This window comes from Pleurodeles waltl, chromosome 1_2 (genome assembly GCF_031143425.1).
Source record: "Pleurodeles waltl isolate 20211129_DDA chromosome 1_2, aPleWal1.hap1.20221129, whole genome shotgun sequence".
Lineage (NCBI taxonomy): Eukaryota > Metazoa > Chordata > Amphibia > Caudata > Salamandridae > Pleurodeles > Pleurodeles waltl.
In genome coordinates this window covers 1,241,539,948-1,241,565,496 of record NC_090437.1, presented here as the reverse complement: position 1 = coordinate 1,241,565,496, position 25,549 = coordinate 1,241,539,948, and the positions used below count along the sequence as shown (strand labels likewise).

General features: G+C 39.7%; 1 gene segment (V, D, J or C); it reads left to right on the top strand.

Annotated features, from left to right (window-relative positions):
• Window positions 1-207: 207 nt before the first annotated feature.
• LOC138250135 (Ig kappa chain V region Mem5-like) lies at window positions 208-8,304 on the top strand. The segment is given in 3 exon segments: window positions 208-310; window positions 476-808; window positions 7,764-8,304. Coding segments are annotated over 3 exon segments (711 nt in total).
• The last annotated feature ends 17,245 nt before the right edge of the window (window positions 8,305-25,549 follow it).

The following is a 25,549-nucleotide window of genomic DNA, read 5'->3' as shown; positions in this document are numbered from 1 at the left end:
ACTTCATTTGATCAGAAATTCACTGAAATATACATTATTACCTTGATCTTCAATAGTAAAATGTGAAACCAATAAAAGATGACTAGTAAGAAGTGCCTGGGCTGCTCCTGCTTCACACCTGTGGCTACATTTACATTCCAGATTGTGGATATTTTGCATATCTCTGTCCAGGCTCCTCCATGATGTCCTGCCTGGTTATAAGTGTGTTGTCTGCACTGAAGGCTTCAGAAACAAGTCTCTGACTGATCAGGAACAATGAAGGTGACGATAACATCTCAGTTCTTCCTGATGCTGCTTCTCTGGATTCATGGTAAGAGCTGTGTCTGTGGGCTGTGCTTTATGGACCAGAGAAATACATCTATTTTAAAAAACAGAATACGTCTGTGATGGACAGTATATTAATTTGTAAAGGATTCAGACTCTGTAAATGTTGTTGGCCGATTAATCGTGACAATACTTACCTTTCTGTGTTCAGAGTCCAGAGGGCAGATTGTGCTGACACAGACTCCAGAAGTCCTCGCTGTGTCCCTGGGAGACACCATCACAATGGGATGTCAGGCCAATTTATCCATCAGCAGTAATTTACACTGGTACCAGCAGAAGCGCGGAGAAGCCCCCAAGCTTCTCACTTATTATGCTACCAGCCGCCAGCCCGGGGTCTCAGACCGCTTCAGCGCCAGTGGATCCGACAATAACTACACTCTCAGCATCAGGATGGTCGAGACTGAAGACGATGGAGATTATTACTGTCAGCAGACTCATAGCCTCCCGTGGACTTTTGGCGAAGGAACCAAGCTTGAAATCAAACGTGAGTACATTTAATTTGATCCTCAAGGTTGAGCAGTGTACAACTTCCTTGGAATGTTTAAATGATTAACTAAATAGCTTTGGTATTTTGATGAATGAGGATGTAAGCAGAGGATTCTTAAAATGTCTAGTGAATATACATTTAGTGAAAACTACCTGTAGCTGAGATGTAAAAAGGTAGAAGAAGCATCATTACCTAACAAAATGGGATTTTGTATAAATTTAGCTAACAATGGAAAGTTTTGCTTTTTGACTTGTACATTATGTGATAGTAAACATCTTTCGCAGATCTCTTTGCCTGTCTCTGGTTATCTTTCAAAGTTATCACTGTCAAAGATGAAAAATTACAATATTCTTAATACAAGCATGTCCCCTGGAAGGTATACATTTTTCTTGTAAACAAAAGCATTAACTGTAAAACGTACTCAATTGAAGATTGCTCATTTCAACCAGTCCTCAGGTGGCATTTTCTGTCTCCTGATGCCTGTACAATACCTTTTCCACACTGCCTGTAGTTTGCATTTCTTTTTAGATGCACTTTTTAAAAGATTATTTCTCTATGCTCAGCACATATGGAGCACATTATCAAAGCACCTTACTTGACCTGTTCTCAAAGACATAGCTTCTGGCGACACATATGTACATCTGTTTTTCAATGTATCACTGCACAATGTTCTAAAATAGGTTTTTAAAAATGGGGGAAGTAAGCATCCATGGTTACGTACTCCTCTGCTACTTTGCAAAGGGTTTTAGTACAGTGCACCAAATACAGTGAATTACTGTGGTGGACTTTTGGCGAAGGAACCAGGGTAGAAATCAAACGTGAGTACATTTAATTTGATCTTCCAAGTTGTTCAGTGTACACCTTCCTTGGAATGTTTAAATGATTAGCTGAATATCTCGGGTATTTTGATAAATGATGATGTTATCAGAAGTTTATTTGCTTTTCTAGTGAATGTACATTTAGTGAAGCCTACCTGTAGGGGCAAGGTAAAAGGAAAAAGAAGCAATGTTACAGAATAAATTGAAGTTTTGCATAACATAAGCAAGCAAAAAAAGAAGGGAAAGTTATGCTTTTTGTCTAGTACAGAATTTGACTGATGGCAAGAATATATTTTTACATTTTCTAGTAAATGTCTTTCTCAGATCTATTTACCTGTCTCTAGTCATGTTTCAAAGTTATCACTAACAAGGATAAAAAATAACATTATGATTTAAAATAAAACACTTTTAAGACAGCATGTCCCCTAGAAGATGGCCCCTGCTGAATTTCCAGCTGACCAGTTGCATATGGTCTCTTTCTACAGTAAACAGTTGTACATAAGGATGTTTAAGGTATACATGTATCCCATCAAAAGGACATGGGAAGCTGTACTGTTTGAAAAAAAACAATTAAAATAAATAAACACCATGAGAAACTGATGCAGGTCAGAACCTGCTAAAATATTTTACATATCAGTTATGATATCTGATAAACTGATAAGCTACTGAGAGGACAAGCACAATTGATTAATAATGCTAATTAGCTGAAATTATCACCACCCAGGCCAGCTCATAAAACTAACTGAAAATCTAAAACATAGATTGGTTTAATGTCAGCACTAAGGGCCATATGCACGAACACTTTTTCCAATAGACACAGAATGGGTAAAATCCTTTGCTACATATGGCCCTAAGATCTGATTGTGCTTAAATGTCTCGTCTAAAATATGCATGTACATTATTTAGATAATAGAAGCCTGCATGACATGCATAGTGGGATACATGTAGGTTTTTGTAAGAGTAGTGTGTCTGCAGCACACACAGTGGTTCACTTTTGGAAAGGGTACCAGAGTTGAGATAAAACGTAAGTAATTGTTTTACTTTTCACAAAAACAAAATATTTCTTAACATCCTGCTTTGAGTAAAATATGAAAGTACTGCAAAATATGAGTGCCTTAGACTTCCTTTTAATCTGAGTGATAACACCATCTTCTAAAGTGTACTTTTAAATGTTACTTGCATGTTCCATGTCTCATGCAGAGAAACATAACTTGTAGATGTTGCATTTTGGACCTTCATCCATGGTCAAACATCTGATTTTATTCTTTAGCAGAGTGTAGGGTATAATTGTGGTTCAATTGTGTAGAAAGAACTATAGCTGAAATAAAATGTAAACAGGATTCTTTATCTTTATGTTCAAACCTTTGTAACATTCGAACTTTTTTATGAGACAAAAATTAATCATTTGATATTTTTTGTATTGATAAAAAAATTATTTTTTCAGAATTCCTTTCTACAATATTTTCGCATCCATACAGTGTTTGATTTCCCATGTTTTAGAATATGGAGTATGCATGTTTTACAGCGAGCTTAGATTCTAGTAAAACACTGTAGTTCACTTTTAGTAAAGGGATCAAAGTTGAGACAAAATGTGAGTACTTTTCTGTTCTAAATTAGTTTTAAGATATAAGCATACAACATAAGTTGTACATTTGGGACTTTTATTTATAATAGAGTTTATTCTTGACAAATCCTTTTAAAATACTAAAACCTTCATATTGACTTTAGGTTTTCATGATACAGAATTAATTCTATGTGAATGTCTCATCCACTTCTAATGTCACACAATACTTTTTGTGGTATATCTGATCTGCTCTACATTATCATTTTGGTTCATCTTCAATAAGGAAACCAAGGATAGTAGAAATAGTAAAAAATAGTATACGTTAACCTTTATTTTTAACAAATGTTCAAAAAGTAATACTTGTAATTGTAAGGATGTACAAATAGAGCAAAATATAGAAATGTAGACTTGTATTGGTCTAGTAATAAAACCCATCTTCACAAGTCCAGTGTTACTCTCCTTAGAATTTGTAGAGAGGATGGGTTGTAGTTAGACACTGTGGTACACCTTTGGTAGAGGAACCAAGGTAGAGATAAAAAGTGAGTACTATTTTATGATTTCACTGCTAACCTTTTGAAAAGTAGGCATTTTATATGATGATGATAAACAACCCAAGCTTTAATCATTAAAAACGTTTAACAGCCTACAGACATTATATTGTATAGAATATGGACTAAGTGAGTTCACTATCTCGAGTTACATTCCTCTGATTAATTGCTGGACATAATTTGTATGGTGGTTGTGTTCCTAGTAAGCGTTATGGTATTCCATTGGTAAAGGAACTAAGTTTAATACAAAATGTAAGTGCATTTCTAGTGCATTCAAGTTGAATATTTTAAGCTGAGAATGCAACAAAACATAGACATTTGAAATAGTTTTGTTTTGAATAATCATGTTTTATTTACAAATTCTCCAAAGTATGTTTGGATTTCTAATGTATTTCCGGAATACTTTCCACATCAACAAAATGTGAAGACTGTTACCTAAAATATTTTAAACAGTAAATGTCAGAGTTTCATTGCCTGTGCCATTTAATCAAAAATTTATTTAGAATAATGCTGGTATGCCCTTTCGAAAAGTCACAAATTGAGGAGTTGAACAGCAGTCTCATAATCTGAAAACTGTTAATTGAAAGCCCCACTGTTCTTTTGTAGTTTTTCATTGCAAAATAAATCATTGAACAGTCCTGCTTGTCCTAGAAGATAAAATGTAGCTGTCTTTAAAGGAAGCAAATTTGACTAGTTCTAGTGTTTCCATCACAAGGAAATGTAAAAAGCAGAAGTAATGGTGAAACTCAATGCTTTATTGCCTGCTTTAAGGTATTAAAAGGGCACTCAGCAGTAATTTTAAACATTTAGTTCAAAAACCATTCATTCATAAGAGTTTGACTGAAAAACACCTAGTTAAAAAAACCTTTAATTGAAAAACAAAATAAACTTAAACGTTCTCCTTTACTACAGTTAACCAATTCTGCGACCTCACACTTATATTGGCTAGGGCTGGAGTTATATTAGTAAATCTGTTCATCTGAAGTAGTGGCATGACATAATAAAGGACATTGTTGAAATTAAGATGTTATTGACATGAAAATACAGCCTTTTAGAAATAGTGTTTAGCTAAAGGTTTTTGAGCTTAATGTTTTCAAATGTAAGGCTGAATATAACATAGTTATCCTTTTTTAGCTAAATTATTTTAGCAAAATGTAGTTCACACTACAACTTTCAAACTACTCACCTGCATTAGGCAAAAAGAGAAACAAATGGTATGTGCATCAATTTTGCTTAGACTACAATGGCACTTAGAAACCTAGTTTGCAAGGGCCAAACGAATGTGGAAACATGCATTTTGTTTCACCAGATCAGCCAGCAAGACTATACATATAGTTAAGGAAGCACAAAGCAAGCATTACAAACCAATAACAAAAACAAATATTTCTGCCAGTAATATTTAAATTATTTTCTTCGGAAACTGAAAGAAGAATGTAAACTAGCTTTCTATGCAGAAAGGCTCCATTTAAGGATATAATTAGTGATCAAATACAATATCGCGTTGGTTTGAGCTCAAAGATAATTTACTAACTCATTAATCTGAGAGGATTCTGACTGGTTAAATGTATCGCAATTTATAAAACAAACAGACCTTTCTTAATGGCACTTAACAGGCTATGCTATCATGGAATGGGGTTTATTTACAGTGGAAGTCACTTTTGCAGAACACGGCACAGATGGGTGATCAAATTAGAGTACAATTATTCCACCTACATAAAACATGGTGATACTGTAGTCACTGGTGAAATGGTAACAAGGTTACTACAAACATTGCCAAAATACGATATTGCAAATAGGTGCAGTTGTTCATCTAATATGAGAACACAGGCTTAAAATGGATTTAGGTTAACATAAAATATTTCCATATTATGATTATGTTAGGGAGCAATGCAGGCAACCATGCATTGGCACATGCAGTACATATATTTAGAATGTTTTATTTTGAAATCAAACAATCCCATTTGGCAACCTGTAGATGTTCTATTGGTAAACCATGGGATGTTAGCTAACCAGCCTTGGTTTTTATGGAACATATAAAAAATTCAATCAAGCTTTATCTTGAGCAGTTTAGGAAGTAACATAAAAATTAGGTAGCGTCTCAGTGTCATGCTCTTTGAAGGATAGTTCTATTTTTCAGAATAAAAAACTAATCTAATATAGCACTACAAACTCCACTTTTTCAACTGGAGGTTATTATTACCCCATATACTGTACTCAGTTTACCAACCTTCTCGAAGAAGAAAGGCTGGTAAGGTTTGTTGGATTTACACTTGGGGCCTGACGAACACCGATTAGTTGCACGGGTGAAAGCTCAAGTCACACAGCTATTCCCTGTGCATGAAGCATCTGGAGAGCCACTTTTGCATTGGTTATATGTGCTACTTTTAAATTTCCAAAGACATGGTGATATATTTCAGAAACCCATGTATTATTTTGGTGCAAATCATCATTCTGGATTATGAAACATGCTCTTTGGCACTTCCGGCACTTTCTTGCCCCACGGGTGTCCCTTTCCATAGGCAGCATTATCAACAAAAATTATATATATATAATTGTAAGTGAAATACATTTTGAAGTAAAACTATATCAGTGGCCAAAATGATACCTGATGTGTCTTTGCCCCCCAAAAACAAGTGATCATGAGTGCTCAAACTCTAAAAGTGGCAACTAATTTCCTAAAAAGAGCACACCCACACCCCTGCTCTGAAGAGAGTCAGCTTCTTTAACTGAGATTTATAGTCTTAATGAGTGGTGCCCAGAGAATACCTCTTACTCAATTCCTGTTCTTGGCTCCTCTGCCTTTGTTTTTCAACCTCATACTCAGCCATCAAGAATCTCACTCTTCATATGAGTCCTCTTATTTCACCATCTTTTTTCCCTTAAAGCTTCCCTCTTTCCATACCCTCCTTCTTTTGTTCCTCTTTCCACCATCTACTCTGCATCCCACTTCCTATCCATCTTCACTTTCAACTCTGTGCTTAAAAGTGCTCTAAATTGACATTTAGGATGTTTGAACAGTCCTTTGTCTTCAGTCCCACCTTCCTACTTTTGCAGCTGTTATTCGCTCATGCGTCCTTCTCTACATATTCTTGCTATTTTCTGTCAGTGCTTCGAAGGATTCCATTGGTGATAAGATTTGGGCTTTCCATAGAAAACCCTCAGGAGAACAACATAGCGGTATCAGTGACAAACCTGAACCTGGGACACAATCTGTGAGCTACAGTCAATAAGTAAGGCAACAGAAAAAATGCACAATGAGGTTCTGTGTTACCTCCTACAAGTCTTTTAGATGTCGCTACCCAATCCACTAGCAGGCGCTGCCCCCGCAACCATTAAACTCTATGTTAAGCTGGCCTTGGAATGTACATTCTAAGACATAGGATGCTTAAAAGAAGAGATCTGAATTAGGAGTGGCTAAAATCACATACACATGTTCCTTAGATGATCATAATGAACTCAGTTCAAAACCTCTCACTCAATTAGCTCACTTATGGGACCCAAACCTTACAAACCATAAAGGAGTTGTGAAGTGTTTTTAGTGTTTTAGTGGTTTTTTTTTTTTCCACTGGGTGCAATCTATTTGTCTTTTTTCATTTATATTACAATTTGTTTTATGTATTTTCAGTTTCTTGATAGTCTACTCCTTTTGAGCTATTTTGGTACTTTATATGAGTTTAAGTAGCATCCCATAAGCATTCATGGTTATAGGAAAGCCACTTATTTTACAGTGCTAATTTTGCTTGACTGTGATGTCACACCAGGAGCAGTTTTGCCTACTGTGACAGCACAAAGTGTTGGCCAATGATCACTGATGGCATAGTGAAACTATCAAGATATGGAAAAGCCAACCATATGTATGCAAAATTAAATTCAATGCTAAGGTATATTGGAAAATTATTACAAAGATTAAAATCGAAGAAAGCAACACATTGGTAATGAAAAACTGTGAAGACTTCTGAATTTCTAGAGCATTTTTTACTGTGTCATGCCAGTTAAACAAAGGTTTCTGTTTGTGTTAACAGAAAAGGATGCTGCTCCTTCAGTGTCCATCTTTCCACCCTCACAGGAGCAAATCAACGAGGGATCAGTCACCCTAGTGTGCATGATCAACGGCTTCTACCCAGGTGATGTAGAGGTTAGTTGGAAAGCAGATGGCAAGGTCATCACCAAGGACGTGAAAAACAGCCAGAACATGCCAGATACGGACAGCACATTCAGCCGGACCAGTATGGTCACTTTGACGAAGGCAGAGTGGGAGTCCTTTGAAAATTACAGTTGCAAGGTCACGCACAAGGCCTTATCATCGCCTTTCATAAAAACCATCAACAGGAAAGAGCGTTCATAGAAGCAAAATGGACAACAATAGAAGCCATTCCTAGTCTTTAACAGCATATAATGTTATGTGAAGTGCAGTATCAATTCCTTTGCTATAAGTCAATGTTACGTTCTTATATGTGCTTTCTCACATGAATACACCATCTGACCTAAGAATCTCTTCTTGACTAAATTTTCTACTTATATCAAATAATGTATAACCAGTAATAAAAAATATTCTGCTAATAACATTGTGTATTTCAATAATTTGGAATTTCATTTGCTGGGACAATATGTAAAGTGGACAATTTATTGAATTATATTCTGAGTACAAAGCTCCACAAGGTGACTATCATGCAGAAAAAGCTTCAACCCCACACCCACAGATGACATTGAAAAACAAAGATGTGCCAGAGGAGGCCAGTGATCGATGCCTCCTCCCCCACATAAACTAGCACGTAGAAAGACCTCTTAGTTAAGAGTTGCCTATTAAAAGGCCAACATGATAGAAGCCAATCACAACAGAGAGAGTTCCAAATTAATAGTCAATAAACATATGATAGATGCCTACATGGCTCATTAATTTGGCACAGAGATCATTTTTGTCATCTAAGCAGCCATTTGAAAAGTAAACTATTGTTGGTAAGGTTTCAGCTCTGTTAACATCAGTCACCTAACGCTTTTACATGTAATTTTGAACAAATTTCTGGGGAAAACAAGTCTTCATATTCTCCTAGTCAGAATGCTGCGATTCGCTATTTATAGTACTTCGAAATGAAATGTGGACGTGCTCCCGCTGAGCTCCATTGGAAAATGATTCCCACATTAATAGCTAATCCAATGTGTAGGAACCATACCTCGCCCACATCACATCATATGCACCACTCCCCTCACATCCACCGCCCTTAACTTGCATGTCTCCAGGACCATTATCACAGAATCGTCACTAATGTCCTGTACACTGTTGCACATTCAGTGTCACCAAGAAAGACCTATTCTCCTCTGTAAAAACCTCCCCATTAAGAACCAACCGAACACTGATGCTGCGAACCCTTGGTGTAGCCAAGGTTCTCTGGTGGCCCCATCTCTGAAATACACTGACCTACCATGTCAGGAACACCTCCAATCTCCTCTTATTCGGCGAGCTATCAGAGCCCCAGCTTGTCACAGTTGCTTTGGATTCACCACCAACACTATAGCAACCCACATTAACTTCAACAGGTTAGCACTCAAGCCACACCCTCACTTTTACCATGCCTACACTCATTCATTTGCCACTTCTATGGCACAGTGTGTTTTATGCTGAATTCTTGCAGATCCTGATTAAAAACAAAAAATAACTTCAGCTGTGGCACTTTCTTCCTGAGGGTCTTCTCCCTGGTACGAATTTTACTTGACAACTAACAGATACAAAAATCACTCCACTTTATTACTGACTCTGCCCTTTGTAGCTCAGTATATTTGGAAAATGTTCCCTCATTTTGACTTCAAAGAGCAGCAGGTAGCCTTTAACAGCAGGCGCCCTGAAGAACTTACAAATAAAAAAAAAACTTCAACTGCCACTGTGAAAGTGCAGTGACTCTATACGTGTGCTCTGCAGCACAATGCAAAAGGAGGTTATATACATAAAATATACAATGTGTTAATAATTAACACCTGTGCAGTGGGCAGGTGGCTGCATCAAAGGATGCCACCAACAAGTACAGTCAAAGTCCATAGCATAGAGGGGGCATTGAAAGCCATACAGTGCACCCACCCTTGTCGGTTACTTTGCATTCAAAAGAGAAATTGACTTTCACAAGAATTACAAACACACAGTTATGAGGGACATAGAACAAATCATTATGGGAAGTTATGAGACACATTTCAGTAAAGAAAGAGATAAGACAAAATATCAACATAAGAGTCCGATGTACAATGTAATTATGTGGTCGCAAAAGGTGCATAATGGCCTTTCCCAATGTACCATCCCTATTTTGCGAGTCAGCATGCAAATACCAACTCGCAACACAGGGATTGTGACTCGCAATTGGGAAGGCCCTGAGGGTGCCCCCTCCTAGTTTTGGTCGCAAAACTATTGCAGTTACCACCAATTTCAAACTGGTGGTAACTCGTTCTCAAACTGGTGGTGAATGGATGCAAAAATATTTTTTCAGAGCAGGTAGTGGTCCCATGGATCACTACCTCCTCTGAAAAAATGTAACTGAAACGGTTCATTTTTCTTTTTGAAAAGCATCCCTTTTTCCTTTAAGGAAAACGGACTGCATTTAAGAAAAAACTGCTTTATTTAAAAAGCAAACTATCAAAATACAACAATGCCCCCAACGGAGAACCAAAGTTATTTACACATATCATAGCCAACATAAGTAAACATACAAAAATAGCCACTTTTATTCATTTACATATATAAACATTAAAATCTTATTTACAAAGTCATTCAATAAAGACACCCCATCACATAATCAAAAAAAGAGAAAAGGAAGGACAGACCAGTGTAAAGAAAAGTGCTCGTGATTAATAAGCAAAAGAAGAAAGAGGAATAATCACTATCCAAATAATCCAAGAAATTTTTTAAAGACAAAGAACAGCCGGTTAGTTTTTCTTTTACTGCGTCAAATCAATCTCAAATGATATCTAGGAATATATCCCTTGCTTGTGCCCTTCCATAATATCCTATGCAGAAACCAATCTCCAGAAGTGTAAATGGATTCATTTGTTCTGATAAAAAAGAATCTGCAATAGAGGAGAAGGTCAGAAGAATTAATAGGATAGATGAGTCCCATCAGTTAGTCCTGAAGAAGGCCCATTGTGGAGCAGTGATTTGGCTCAGGATATAAGGGGTTGAAACGTCAACGGATACTTTTTAGGCTGGATTGGTTTTGCCTTATACTATATGAGGTTTAGGGATCCTAGGCCCTGACGAATGCCTGAGACCTTCCTTGGCTCACTACAGAGGGCAAATACTTGTTGGCAATTGATTTCTAGATAGGCGACCCAGTGAGTCCTTGTTCTCACATAGGTGTCCCACATTGTTTTCAAATCACACCAGCAGACACCACGATTAAAAGTGTACTATTACACAGGAGACTGTTTAGATGTGTTTTTAAGTATACCCTAGGTAAGCTGGACACCACATCTTTCCAGAACATAAATAAATTCACACACTCCGTCCTGTTTCTTTAACAGTGAGGTAGAGTCTGCCCAGGTGGCACTGTCCTACCTGGGTGGGGCTAGGTGGTCATATGATAAAGCGTGACACTACATTACATTCCGTAAAGGAAACACTCCCCACCATTGACACATGACTCTCTACAGCATTCAACAATCTTCACTCACCTAGTAAGGTCCAAGAGGTGCAGGGGATACTCCCCATGTCACTAGCTCCTTAATAATAAGCAAACCCCGTATTCCTTTGTGTGTTTTTGGTTTCCTTACTCTTACAATGGTCTGAGTAAAGAATAAATTAGCAGCAAAATGATATGTAGTTTATTTCTTCTGTAATTTGCAAAGTGATTTCCTAAATCAAAATGTGTCCCCCTAACCTATGTCTACGATATTCTACAATAAACGGGTCAACTATCATATAAACACAGTCAACATGCTCTAATTTTAGAGATAATTATAGTGCATGGAAAAGGGATTTAGAAAAGAACAGAAGAGACGCCTGGGCAGTTTGTCTCCTATAAAAATCCAAACGTTTGGCTACATTGTCAAATGTTTACATTTATATAATGTATGGTCATTCAGAGTACCAGGCATGGTTTAACTAGTAGAGAGCAGAATGCAGGCATGTCTGAATGTTATCAGTCGTAGTGGTAACAGTGCGCTACAGGCAGGTGTAGGGACCGGCCATACTAAAGTACTCTGTGCCTGGTGGCTGAAAGTCATGTGCAAAAGAGAAAAGCAAGAAGGCAAAAGGTGATACCTGCTAAATCTTGAATGCACTTGATTGATCCAGTAGCAGGGTTTAATATAATGGGTGGATGCGCAGGTAACTTGTCAAATACCCTACATTAAAGTCATGGGTAAAACACAAAAGCAAGTCTAATACCTCATTCCCTACCATGCAAGTTGCACAAATACATCAACTCGCCACACTCACGTATATGCTCCTCAACATTCGTTCACTCGAAACACACCCCCAGAGATATGGGACTGCTGCATGATTGCGTTCCTGGCCTGCTATTCCTTGCAGAAGCATGAATAAACCCAACCAACGGACTAGGCATAGCTACAGCCAACCCTACCGGCTATGGAATTGCCAAAAAAGACTGCCAGGCAAGCCCAGAGATGGAGTTGCCATCATTTATAAAGATACCATGAGCTGCACCTTCTACATTGTCAACCCCACCAACTACATGGAACTTGTCACGTTCAAGCCACAGATCATAGACAACTTCTCACTGGATGGAACACTTGTGTATAAAACACCAGTACTCCGCACCAACTTTGAAGCGACATCACAGACTTCATCACACCACACATCATCGACTCCAACACCTTCATACTCCTCGGAGACGTGAACGTTGACCCACAAGACCGCACTGACAAAACCTCTATGGTCCTCCATGAGAGCATTGGAAAACACAGCCTCACTCAGCATGTGATCAGACAAACCTATGCCATGGTCATTTACTGGTCATGATTTCCTGCTCCATCAACAACCTCACAGTCAACAAGCCAGTACTTTTGACCTGGACAGACCACATCCTCATTAGTTTCAGCATACCCAACCCACAACATCACAGACCTACTAACACTGGTTCCGGATGCAGCAGTTAAAACAAAATCACAGAAGAAGACTGGTCATCTGCCCTCTCCATGCAGCAGCCCAAGCACATGAGGAGCTTGCTGAAAGCCAACGAGAACTTCTGCAGTTGGATCATTAAGGCACCAGTACCCCGGCTCCACTCAAGCACAACACAATAGCAAGATCCCAGCCAGGCTAGCGTATATACAGAGGAACTCAGGCTAATAAAATGCCACTGAAAGCAACTGGAGCATAAGTGGAGAACAAGGTAAGACACTGTGGCCAAAAACATCTTAAAATTTGCCCGGAGATGCTGCAGTTAGTAGATTTGGAACACCAAGTGGTCATCTCTTGCAAACCGAATAAAACCTGAAAGTGAAAGAGACACAAGGGTAGTAAGGGTGACGAAAGCCGCACTTCTAGGTAGTAACACAATAGTTTATAGCATATACATGTGGAAGAGCAATGTCTGGTGCAATCAGGCCGAGTGCCCTACTATACAGCAGGCACCAAAGTGAGTAACTGAATACCCACAACCAAACCTAGAGAAAAGAATTGGCCAGAGCACACAGAATGTAGTGTCCAATAGTGTTGCAGGGATGAGAAACCCTGATGGTATGTTCAAAATAAGCGAAAGCTTGAGGTTGAAGAAAACGTCCAGAGTCTTGTTAGTAGAAAGTGCTTTTATTCGTAGGTGTTGTAGAGCATGATAATCGTCATAGATAAACAGCCAACACGTGTTTCATCACACAAGTGACTTTATCAAGGCTGGGCCGTCCGGCCAGTGAAATCAATGTTGATTAGATCCGTGGGCTGGAATAAGTGATAGAGATCTTAACGTATTGGTGAAATTCAGAGTGGTAAGGCTGCCTGAGCAGCTGCAGGGTGGTTGAGTAATTGAGCGCCCACGGATCTAATCAACATTGATTTCACTGGCCGGACGGCCCAGCCTTGATAAAGTGCATTCACTCATATAAATACATTTATTTTTGGTAACACTGAGTATTGTCTTTACTTGTGTATAAGTACTGTGTAACTATAAGTGGTATTGCATGAACTTTGCATGTCACCTAGTTCAACCTAATCTGCTCTGCTATAGCTACCTCTATCAGCCTAAGCTGCTAAAACACTACTAATCTACTAATAAGGGATAACTGGACCTGGCACAAGGTGTAAGTACCACAAGGTACTCACTATAAGCCAGGCCAGCCTCCTACAACTACCCTATACAAGAAAAGCACATACATGAATTCTCTCCTGCAATACAATAGTAATCACCCCAGGGCCCTGATGGATAATCTTCCATGTGGGCAGTTCCTTCAGATCCACAGATGTTGGACCCATAAAGAAGATTACTTTCAGGAAGTAGAATTGTTAATACAGAAACTGCTTGACAAAGGGTACCCTAAAAAATAGTCACCAGAGCAATTAAGAGGGCATGGTTCTGCACACGTTAGGAATTGCTAACCCCAAGAATTAAAAAGGAACAAAAGAGGGTACTTATGGTCAATACCTTTTCTCCTGTAAGTTATGAGGTCAGGAGAATAATTTTGTAAAATGTGTCTATGTTGAATGGCACATACACAGAAGCCCCACTTTTTGCCTTCAAATAGGAATACCAAGGACTATGTGGTCAAGGCATACAGGAAAGCCCCTAGAAATGTTGGCACTCTGTGGTGTGTTGTGGCAACCATAGGGCATCTTAGATGTGCAGTCTGTTCGGTACATGAGTTTACTGGTGACACTAAATAATGGAGAACTAATGAGAAAGTGTTTGTATTGAAGTCATTTTTTAATTGGAATACACGTTATGTAATCTATGTAATTCAATGTCCATGTATGTTAGTATATGCTGCACAAAAGGATGATGGATGGAGTGCTGAAACTTTTCAAACACTCACCCCCAGTCACAGATATGGGTTTAATCCATTGTTCTTTTGCTCACCATGCCACCCCAGTTTGGACCCAGCCATATGCTAATCAGTCATGACCCTGTTTCTTATGGGAACAGTCCAGCCAAAACTGCCACACCAGGTCCTCTCTGGACAGGAAACAAGCATCCTGGACCTATTTCAGAGTATCACCCTTCATCAGCCAGGCTAGCTTGAAAAATGTGGCACAGTGTCCATAGGACCCACGCCTGAGCAAACCCTTCCCAATTAGGGCAACTCTAGCAACACAAAAGGATGATGTATGGAGTCCTGAAACTTTTCAAACACTCACCCTCACTCACAGATCTTGGTTTAATCCATTGTTCTTTTGCTCCTATGCCACCCCAGTTTGGACCCAGCCATGTGCAAATCAGTCTTGTCCCTGTTCTCCATGGGAACAGTCCAGCCTGAATTTCCAGGCCAGGTCCTCTCTGGACAGGAAACAAGCATCCTGGGATCCAGTTTCATCCAGGCTACCTTGAATCCAGTGGTACAGTGAGCAGGGGATCACAGTAAATGCTGGCCACACCACACAGATGTTTAGGCAAAGGATTGCGCAGAACAGGAGTCATATAAGATGTGGAGTAGGAAGAGCACCTCTGGTGAAACACTTCAACAAACTGGGCCACACTGTGGATAACATTTATTGGCAGGTGTTGAAAGTGATCATGGTACAGAAGTGGGAGGAGATATGGGCAATTTATTGAACAACAAGCAATGTAAATGGATTGACTCTCTGGACAGCATTGTTAAAGGACTCAATGATGCAAATGATGTGAGACGATTGGCTGTAACACCCTTATGATACCTTGATTTCATATGATAGGCTTTGTCTTTGATAGCTACCATGTCCCTACAGTGGATACTTAGAATGGGTGGGATGAAGGATGGATATGGGTTTGCCTTTACATTGAATGACCCCTGCCAATAGGTCAGATTTGTAACTGTTGTTCAGTGTATGATATAATGAAGCATTTGTTCGACCCATGTTCTGTGATACATACAGGTGGTGCATGGCCATGACCCTATGTGAGCTTGTTGAGCGGATCGAGCAAGAGTATTTGATTATTTTCTGTTTCCCTTCTATATCCTCATGGGTGATCACAGAGGTATCTCCACACGGACATAGTTTGTGCACCCTTATTTAAGGTATTCTTTTAAACCATGCTATGAAGACACATTAGGCCCGGCATCCCTACTTAACTCTATGGCCATGAGGGGAGTGCATTTGCACTCTAGTTATGGTGATGCTTTGAAGAGGCAGATACATTATCGTAAGATGGCGACCACTGGTTGATGGTCTAGTTGATTCGTGTTGAGCAGACAAATAATGGGTGAGGGCCTGCAAAGAGTGAGCAGGACAGAGGAGTATCATGGACTCCTAGAGGTTAGTTTGCATGCTCTAGGTCAGACCACTAACCTTGCAGGCAATTTTTTCTTAAGATATACCCGCTTATTTACTTGCTTTACTATCCCTTGACAGTTTACATGGTATGAGTTCTTTGCCGGTCCGAGATTAGTCGATTGTTTGTTCCGAAGATAGGTATATGTGACATGTGGCACCCTTGCAGGATTTAATCTTTACTACATAGTTATTGCTATTGGTGTCCTAATACATGCCAAAGACTCCTAAGTTGTGTTGTGCTTATAATGGCATGGATTCTGAGCATGTGCACACATGGTTTGTGACTACCCTAGAGCACCGCACAGTGCTGAGAATGTTGGCTAGTGACCCGAGGGCAGGGCATGTGAAACGCAGCACCCTGTCTGGGTTTTATGCTGACTACATCACCATTGCCCATTCTATTGGTGACTTCATGAATGTCAATGGACTCAGAAATTGTCATTTACACACAGCGGCATGGTTTTTGAGCATGTACACACACGGTTTGATGCTACTTTCGAACACCGCACAATGTGAGAATTTTCAGCTAGTGTCCCTACTAAAGAAACCTGGCTTGAATGCGGCAGACCCTAAAAGCGACTGTCTACTCTCACGTCTCCCTCTCCCTGCCATGATTGTTGAGAAGGAGATGAACTCTCAGCTCTCATAATTTATTCTGGACAATCAGTTGCTGGACATTTCACAATTTGGATTTAGATCTGGGCATAGCACTGAAATTATTCTGATCAAAGCAAACTGGGAAATTAGGGCAGCTCTAGACAGGGGTGGGGCCGTGACCCTTATTTTCCTGGACCTATTGGCGGCATTTGATACGGTCGACCATAAGCTTTTTGCTGTCTGGCTAATAAAGTTAAGCATTAGGGACAAGGCATTAGCTCACATCATTTCACTGACGTAGAAAGAACACTGTGACATTGAGCAACTTTGAGTCCCTCAGGGGTCTACACTCAGCCCCACACTATTCAATGTCTAAGTGACTGAATTAGCCTATCTGGTTAAGTCATTCAACTTTATGTTAACATCCTATGCTGATGATATCCAGATAGTTGTCTCAGCCTTTAACCATGATCCGGCAGTTGCCTCTCAATTCCACGATTGTATGTTCTCCATTAGGTTGTGGATGAGCAAACACTAGCTGAAGCTAAATTACAAAACCAAGGTTATCATATTTGGTAACCTCTTAACAAATTGGAGCTTCTCAGTTGGCCTGACGATTTAGTTTCCTTGCTCATCCCTATTCCAAAGGCTTAGAACCTTGGAGTTCAAATTGACAACAGACTGAATTTTGCCAGTAAGGTTAACTTGGCTGTCTCCTACTCTTTCTACCCCCTTAAAATGATCAGGAAAATGTGCCCTTCACCCCTTTATCCTCTACTAAAGCAGTTATCACTGCCCTGGTCTTATCTAAGCTGCACTATTGCAATGGACTCTATATAGGCCTCGAGGAACAACATCATAATACGCTTCATATGGTCCAGAATTCAGAAAGTAGGCTTCTACTTGGAATTCCCAAATTTCACTCTGTTTTTCATTTTATCCAGAAGCTAGATTGGTTGCCAGTAAGGAATCAGATTAAATTCAAGGCTTTATGTATCGCTCATAAAGCCTTGCACAGTACAGGCCAAGATTTTCCTAAACATATTTTCTCTTGGTATGAGCCCAGCAGACTTATTCTGGAAGAATGCAGTCGTCCCAAGGTACGGAAAGGAGATATAGGTAGGAAGAGGCTTTATTACTAGAACCACTAGACTCTGAAACAGCTCTTCCCCCACTCAATAGAAGCCTTGCCTCTATTGATTAGATTCAGAAAGGAGCTGAAAACCTTGCTGTTTTTCAACTAACCATGGGGGCTGGCCCTATCTGTCTCAGGTGTACTTTGCTTTTAGCTACAAAACACCTTAGGGTATTTACGTGCTTTACAAATCATATTACCATAACATAACATGACATGCAGCAACCCTATTAAATTTAAACTTGACTACAGAGTCAATGCCCATGTGATTGATGTTCTTATGTATGTCAAAAAACGTGTAAGTTGTTCGTATTAAACACACTGGTATGGTCTTTGAGCATGTACATGCATGAATTGTGGTTACCCCGGAACACTGCACAGTGGTAAAATGGTGGGCTAATGGGAATCCATAGGCTATATGCACCACGTATGTAGCCTCTGTTAATGTATTGTAGGGTTAGCTTCCCATGCCCTTTCCATGTTTGGATTATGGACTAAGATGTTGTCTTCACACTGTATAAGATAAGCATGGTGAATATGGTGATGGAACTAATAACTTAGGAAAGATTAGTTCTGGTAGCATTGCCACATTGATGGATTGTTTCCAGTTTTTTTGGTCTCTTAGGTGACCCTTTAAAGTGTGTGGGTTAGAAACATCAACTAAATTCTTCCATATAGATGTGGACTGACATTAAGGGATAGGGATTAGCCTAGAGCTCCCGGCTACCCTACCTACCCACTACATTGGATTTAACCATTGGGGAATATCCAGTGTGTTCTTTTGTTTATTTGTATATAACGTCCTGTGTGCATCTTGTCTTTTATGCATGCACTGTGTTGTCTGCACTATGAATTCACTCGCTTACACTTATCTAATTTTTATCATGCTTGTTTGATTTATGTATATTGAAATTAGGAAAATATTACATACAGTTACACAAAATGAGCTATTCAGCATTTTTGTCTGAGTTATTCAAAACTTTGAATGTATGTCATGTATTTAGACATGGTTATTACTTATTGTTTAGAACAGAATTAAATAGAGACTGAAAATTGGAATCAAGTAAATCTACAGAGCTTATAGATCAGGTGGCCATGAGCTCTGACTAAATGAATCCAACTTGCCATGATATATTTATTCTATTTACCCCCATCCCACAGGCATATTGGGTGGTCCATGTTGATTGTACAAGCTTTGCACTTTTTGGCACTAGTCACCCCTAAAACTTTGAAAAATCCCATTCCTGTTATCCTACATTTGATTTTTGTTGTTTTGGTGTCCATTTGCTCATTATAATTTTCTTTATCTGTATTAATTGACATGGCATTTTAATAGTGTTCTATAGTCTACTTTATAATGGTTTGGGTACTTATAAATGCTTTATATTTTTTTTCTAACTTAAGCCTGTCTGCTCTGGGTTACAGATACCTGCGGTTGAGCTAAGTTTAAATTATTGAGACCTAATGGACCCAGTAAGGAATACTGCCGTTATTACTTGAAGAGCGAACCGATCCACATCAACTAATAATCCACTTTCTCACACCTAACTTTCGTTCTAGGATGATGTGGTTCTGTTCTAGTTTGGTGTGGAATGTTGTGAGGCATGTGTAATGTCGTCATCACTGAACTATCCTTGTCAATAGAACTTTCTGTCTATAGCTGGGGGTTGATCTGGTTACATCTTAGCTCATGGTGGGGTTCCCTTTCTTGTAAATTGTTCCTTAATAAACTACCTGTTCCTGTACCTACCTCCCTCCTGGGCCTTCCTACCAGTGTGCATCTTTGAAATGCAACAAATGCTCTTTTCAATATCAGGAGAACCATGTGTAACAATAAAACAATTTAAAAACATATTTAACAAATAATTGGCAATGATAGAGGGAAAATGTTTTCAGCCTTTGAGACACCAGTGGAAGTCTTGGACACACTTAAAATGCCAACTATGTGGATTATTTTCAAGGGTGAAAGTTGCAACCTATTGGGTTGGGTTGACAACAAGTTCTAGATAGAGAAACAAATGGAAAGTCAGCTGCACACACTTTTTACTGTCGGACCTCAGCAGTACCCTTGTGACATTGACCTTAAAGCCTACATAACTTTCCATTCCAGGAAACAACTACAAGACCATGTTGACACCATAATGTTGATTTTCAAAAACTGTCTAAAAAGAACTGAGAAAGAGGAGAAGTAAAACAACAAAGAGAGCACAGGGAGTCCAAAGAGGGGCAATGCCAGTTTCCATAGTACAGCAGACATTACAAGAGCCTACATTGACAATAGGGATGACAGCCCCATAATCAACATCACTACTAGAGTCAGTTTGCAAAGTTCTCTGGCAATTCTTTAAAGTGGCCATGGACTGGAAAATATGTCCTTTTTCAATTTCTGTATTCATGAAGATAAGCTCTCTTTGGCTCGTTCATTGTCTCTTTCTCAGGTGCCTCTGCCCTCCCATGTGGGGTACTGTGGGGCATACATGAAGTGTTTTCAGGCTGCATGGGAGTCCTAGCCACACAGCCGGGACAGCTTCCCTGCTACCCAGCACACTGTTAGGTGCTGAGGGAGCATCCACCTCCAACTCTTTTTATTCTTCCCTCCTTGCTGCAGTGCATGAGGGCTGCACTCAATGTCTCTCACCCTCTTGGCAGAGGAGCAGGGAGTGATAGCATCTGAGAAATTGGGACCTCAGTTATTGGTTCTAGCACAGGGTCTATGCCCTCACTAGTGGACAAGCATGGTGTACTCAGATTAATAATACGCTCAGGGAGCTGGCCATTCTCAGGTGTGAAAAAGCAACAACAAAGGGGGAGGCAATACATGCTCCCCCTCACAGTATAATCACCCACAGGATAGGCCCTCAATTTAGGAGCCAATATTGAAATCGCTGGCAGAATAAAGATTTCTGAGGTGCTGGCACTGGGACTACATAAGCAGGCAAGGCTACTGCTGTTTTCTTCTGACCCACTATGCCAGTTTCCAAGTACTTTGTGGTGACATGACCCAGCCACCTGGAGGGTTATTTGCAGTCATACTAGCACCTATAATGTTGCATTGTTTCTGGAGAAAATGTTCAACTGCATTTCCTATGATGAGGGAGAGCTCAGGGACCTGCTCATCTGTTTGGGCTCCTTTGTCCAGGCCTTTCTTCAGCAGCACTGCATGATCCCCAAGGCAAAGTAAACTGCCTGCTTGCACTTTCCATGGCTGCTGGCATTCAGGACACTTGCAAGGCAGGGGCACAGTAGATCCTCTATCAGAAGTACCCACACAGGACCAGTACTCAGAAGTTCTATAGGAAGCTTCTTCTCCACATTTCTCAGCAAGTTCACCCTCTACTGTTCCCGATCCACTGGGGACAAGAGTTCAATGAATCACTTAGAAGTACAAGCATGTAGTCCTCTCTAGCAAACTGATCTGTCACCCTTCCTATGTAGTTCCTCTCATACTTCTTTCTTTGTAAAGTGGTTTAAAGGTGGAGTTGGAGAGTTCTCGACTGTGAGCATTTCTCTACAATCCAAAGATGCCTCATCATCCTTCCACTCCTTATTCATTCCCCTGCAGAGCATCCAGGAAATTTTCAAGGTAACAAATTCAAACTTTGGTAAGTCATAGCTCTTCCATGGCCATTAACTCTGCCCATAACTGACAGAGCAAATTGGCTCCTTTCCACAAAAACCTAAAATACTCTGCCCCAGAAAAAGCAAAATGGATCATTCTCAAACTCTTACTCCTGGTGAGAGTAGTGCCAGTGCCAGAAATATGGATTCCCCCTTTGTCTCTGTGAGAAAGGGCAAATACAGGCTTGTTAAGTGTGAGTACACCATAGTCCACACACGTGTATATATGCACAGCTCAGAGCCTCTTACTCAGCTGTGCAGCAGCAGATCTTATTTTAAAAGGCAAGAACTGGCAGTTATCACTCAAGTAATTTTACAGAATCTTAGAATGAGTGGACTTAAGTTTCTGAGTCCCACTCACAGCGTTTAAAAAATCAGGTAGTCCCTAAATCAAAAAATCTGGGAGAGTCTACGCGGGCCAGAGCCAACTTCCCACGTGATATTTTGTAATTTGATGCAAGAAACAAACAGGCATAACTAGGCTTAAAAACAGCTTGATCTTGACATGAAATGGGTGTCCGTGCCGTAATTTTAATTACAGCGTTACCATGGTGGTGTTATTTTTTAAAGAATTAATTATTCATTCATTGCTAAATACATAAATGTGACTTTTTTCTTCAGATGAAGACACAGAGGAGCCTAATTACATTTCATGCAAAGCAGGGCAGAAAGCCACAGTTCTGCAGTGTGTTGCGTGAAGGGTAAACTACAGAAATGTGCCATATTTAGTAAGGCATGGTGCATTTCTGCTGTCTCCTATTGCTGGTCATTGTTTGCTTCCTAGTGCCAATGCATGCCCCCTTGCACCATGGTGCAAAGGGCCTGTGTTTCAGGCAGGATTGTTTTTGTGCAGGAAGGTAACCTTAAAGGCAGTTCCTTCTTTCTATGCATGCTGCAGAATGCCTAGCTCAGGGAAGCATAGCTTTGTGACACATTCCCAGGTTTACAAGCCTTTGTAAATCTGGGAATGCGGCAAAACCCCATGAGAATGAGAAACGTCCCACACAAAGCCATGCAAATCTGATTTGTGTGGCTTTGTAAATCAGAAATAACATTTTGCGTGGTTGCTGTGCTGGTGATCCATCATGCCAAATTTGAGTAAATCTGCACCTTATTCTCGGTTGAACTGGTTCAACTCATAGTATTTTGCAAGACATCACTAAAGCAGGATTCTTGTCTGTACGTGCCTGAAGCATACCTATGACAGCTAGGAATATCCACTAATGCAGTTAGATCAGTGACAGTTAGTGCTGTTCTCGATGGCGTGTGCTTCTCAGGAATACCAAAGTGAAGAATGAGTGGATTACGTTATATAATACATGCAATCCTTGTGTAAACGGCAGTCACTAATTTCTTTTATCGGATACTTGTGGCACACCAACGTGCTGATTATAAGTAAAGATGCCAGAGTTCGACCATTTTAAGGTTATTAAAGTCGGGTTCTGATGTCACAATGCCTGCTGCCAGAGCCAGCAGCTGAGGTGAAAGGTAGGTCAGGTCACGGAGCATAATTAAAGCAGCTGTTCAAAGCAGCATAGAGAAACTGCTTTTCTATCTTCCATTTTATTTTATTAGCTTAGAATGACAAGCAGAGATAATATGTTTATTTTTTGTACTCCTTAGAAAGAGAAAAGCTAGAATGTTTCTGCATGTTTCTACACATTCCGTGCTATGCAGTTTTTCTTAAAAAACTGTCCTGTATTGAACTGTATCTAATATTTGTTTGCAACAAATATCGAACAGTTGTTTGTTGTGTTTAATTTTGCCACAGAGTTTTTATTTTTATCCTTCATGTTTGCAAACAGGATCGCTCTTTCATATGAAGGAGTGACGCGCCACGGTTTTAAGTGGTCCGTGGGAAAAATTATGGTGTGACCATGTATTATAAGAGATAAAGAACCTCCGGCTAAGAGATAAAGAACCCCCGGAGTACATGATAAGGATATTGCAAGTCACCTTGGAGTTGTATATCCTTTTAAAGGAACTTGGCCTTCGGCCTCATCCCCCTATATGGTTATGGACCTCCTCTGTGACTTGCAATATCATTATAATGTTGGGCAGGAAGTACTTTATGCCTTAGACAGGTGTACTTGCTACAATTGGCATTTGGGTTAATGTTTTCCTGTGGTTGATAACTAGAGTTGAATGCGTGCTGTTACCAAGCTCCCTGATGAATATTAGAGCAATGTCAGTGCTTCATTTTATATTGTAGAAAGGCAGGTTACATGCAAGAAACACTCTTTTCTCCATATTCCTAGGTATCACACGTTCTCCACCCACATTCATGCATAATATTTCAAGTAAGGCATGCCATTAATGACTTTTTAGCTCATACAAAACTTTTTTTTCTCTTGAATATTAAAAAAATAATTAACCCTATTAGAGGCCTTATACTGAGCACAAGTGTAATGTGGATTGAGATTGTACATTTGCCACCGGGGTAATGGTAACACCGAGGGAGGGGGGGAGGGGGGAATTACTAGTTGATCACAAGCAAGTACAATCCTTACGATCCCATAAGAAACTGAGGATTGAGTCCTTAACTAATTTCTCACTACACCCTACCATTATACTCTGTTTTTTAATTTAAAAAAATGTTTACTTATTTGGAGAAGGCGAACTCCGATGGAGAAAAAAACATGGGGGTGCAGTACACCAAGGACCTTGTAATCCTTTTATCTCCCACTTCGAATCTGGGCGACATTTAATTAGTTCCTTGAAGATGCAGATTCACAAAAGTTTGCAAAGACGTTATGATCATGCAGATTAATTTCACGATGCATGAAGGAGTCACAAAACATGAGATGAGGTAATGTAAACATAGCAATGCACAGTAAATATATGTGTCAATAGGCGAACCTGTTTGTGACACTTCACTTGGAAACGCATCGTGCAAATCACAAATTAAATTTGAAGGACTCACACTTTGGGAACATTCATGTAAGCATTGATCAAAACCATCACCTGGTCACCATCTCAGAGCAGGAGCAGTATGTTGCAAAACACGATAAGCACAGCAGAATACAGCACATTCACACATAGTAGATGGTTATCTGTGGTGTTGAGACACATTTGGCTTCAGAATGATAATAGGAGCAGAAGAATGGACAGGATATTTTGGTAAAGGATGAAACTATTAGTATGGTTTGAGAAGGATTTACAAGAAGTACAACTTTACTGGGGAGCTGGTACATGCCCTCATTCAGGATGTTTGCCCAAGAACTAGCTATGGCATTGCTAGAACTCAGGCTATACCAGCATATCTGCAGTCCTTGACTGCAATGCATCCCTTGGCCTATAGGTTCTATATGTCCACAGTAATCCTGGTAGGTGGCATTTCCCAGAGTGCAGGCTCACAAACTCACAGCCCGGTCCCCAAAGATCAAAATGAACCTTAATGTCCCTGATGCTGCTGCAGAGCTACTGTGTCTGCAAGACTCCTTGTACTGCACTGCACAATTCCCAAATGTCACTGGTGCAACAGATGCCACATCCCTTCCCCCTCTTCTCACCTTTTAGCAGACCACACATATAGCTAAAGAAAATGGGGCTGCACTCATGTACAGGCAGTGTGTGACAGTGATAGCGTGTCCAGTCTTTATAAATTACTTGTACTTGGACATGGTGGAGGTCGGTGAACCTTTTAACTGAGTTGGGTTCTCCTCATCCAAAAATAGTCGGATCTCTCAGATCAATAATCAAGAAACATTATAATTAATACCCAATACTCAATTAATAGATCAAACAACACATTAAGAATCAATAACAATTGGTATTTCGACGCACCGTGCCCTTTCAGTCATGAATAACCACACCAGTTTATTAGAAGTTAATTAATTTATTTCCCTATATTAACAAAGCTAGCATGATATAAGTGAGTCTTAAAATCAAATGGTATACATATACGAACATTACTATCTGTCCATAGAGGCGGAAGAAACGCAATCTACGCAAAATCTGGATTATAATGCACTCGGTTATAGCAATACAAATCACTAGTATAAGCAACTGAATTTGACTAATTGCACACATTGGTCAGCATAACAAGATTTCAATTT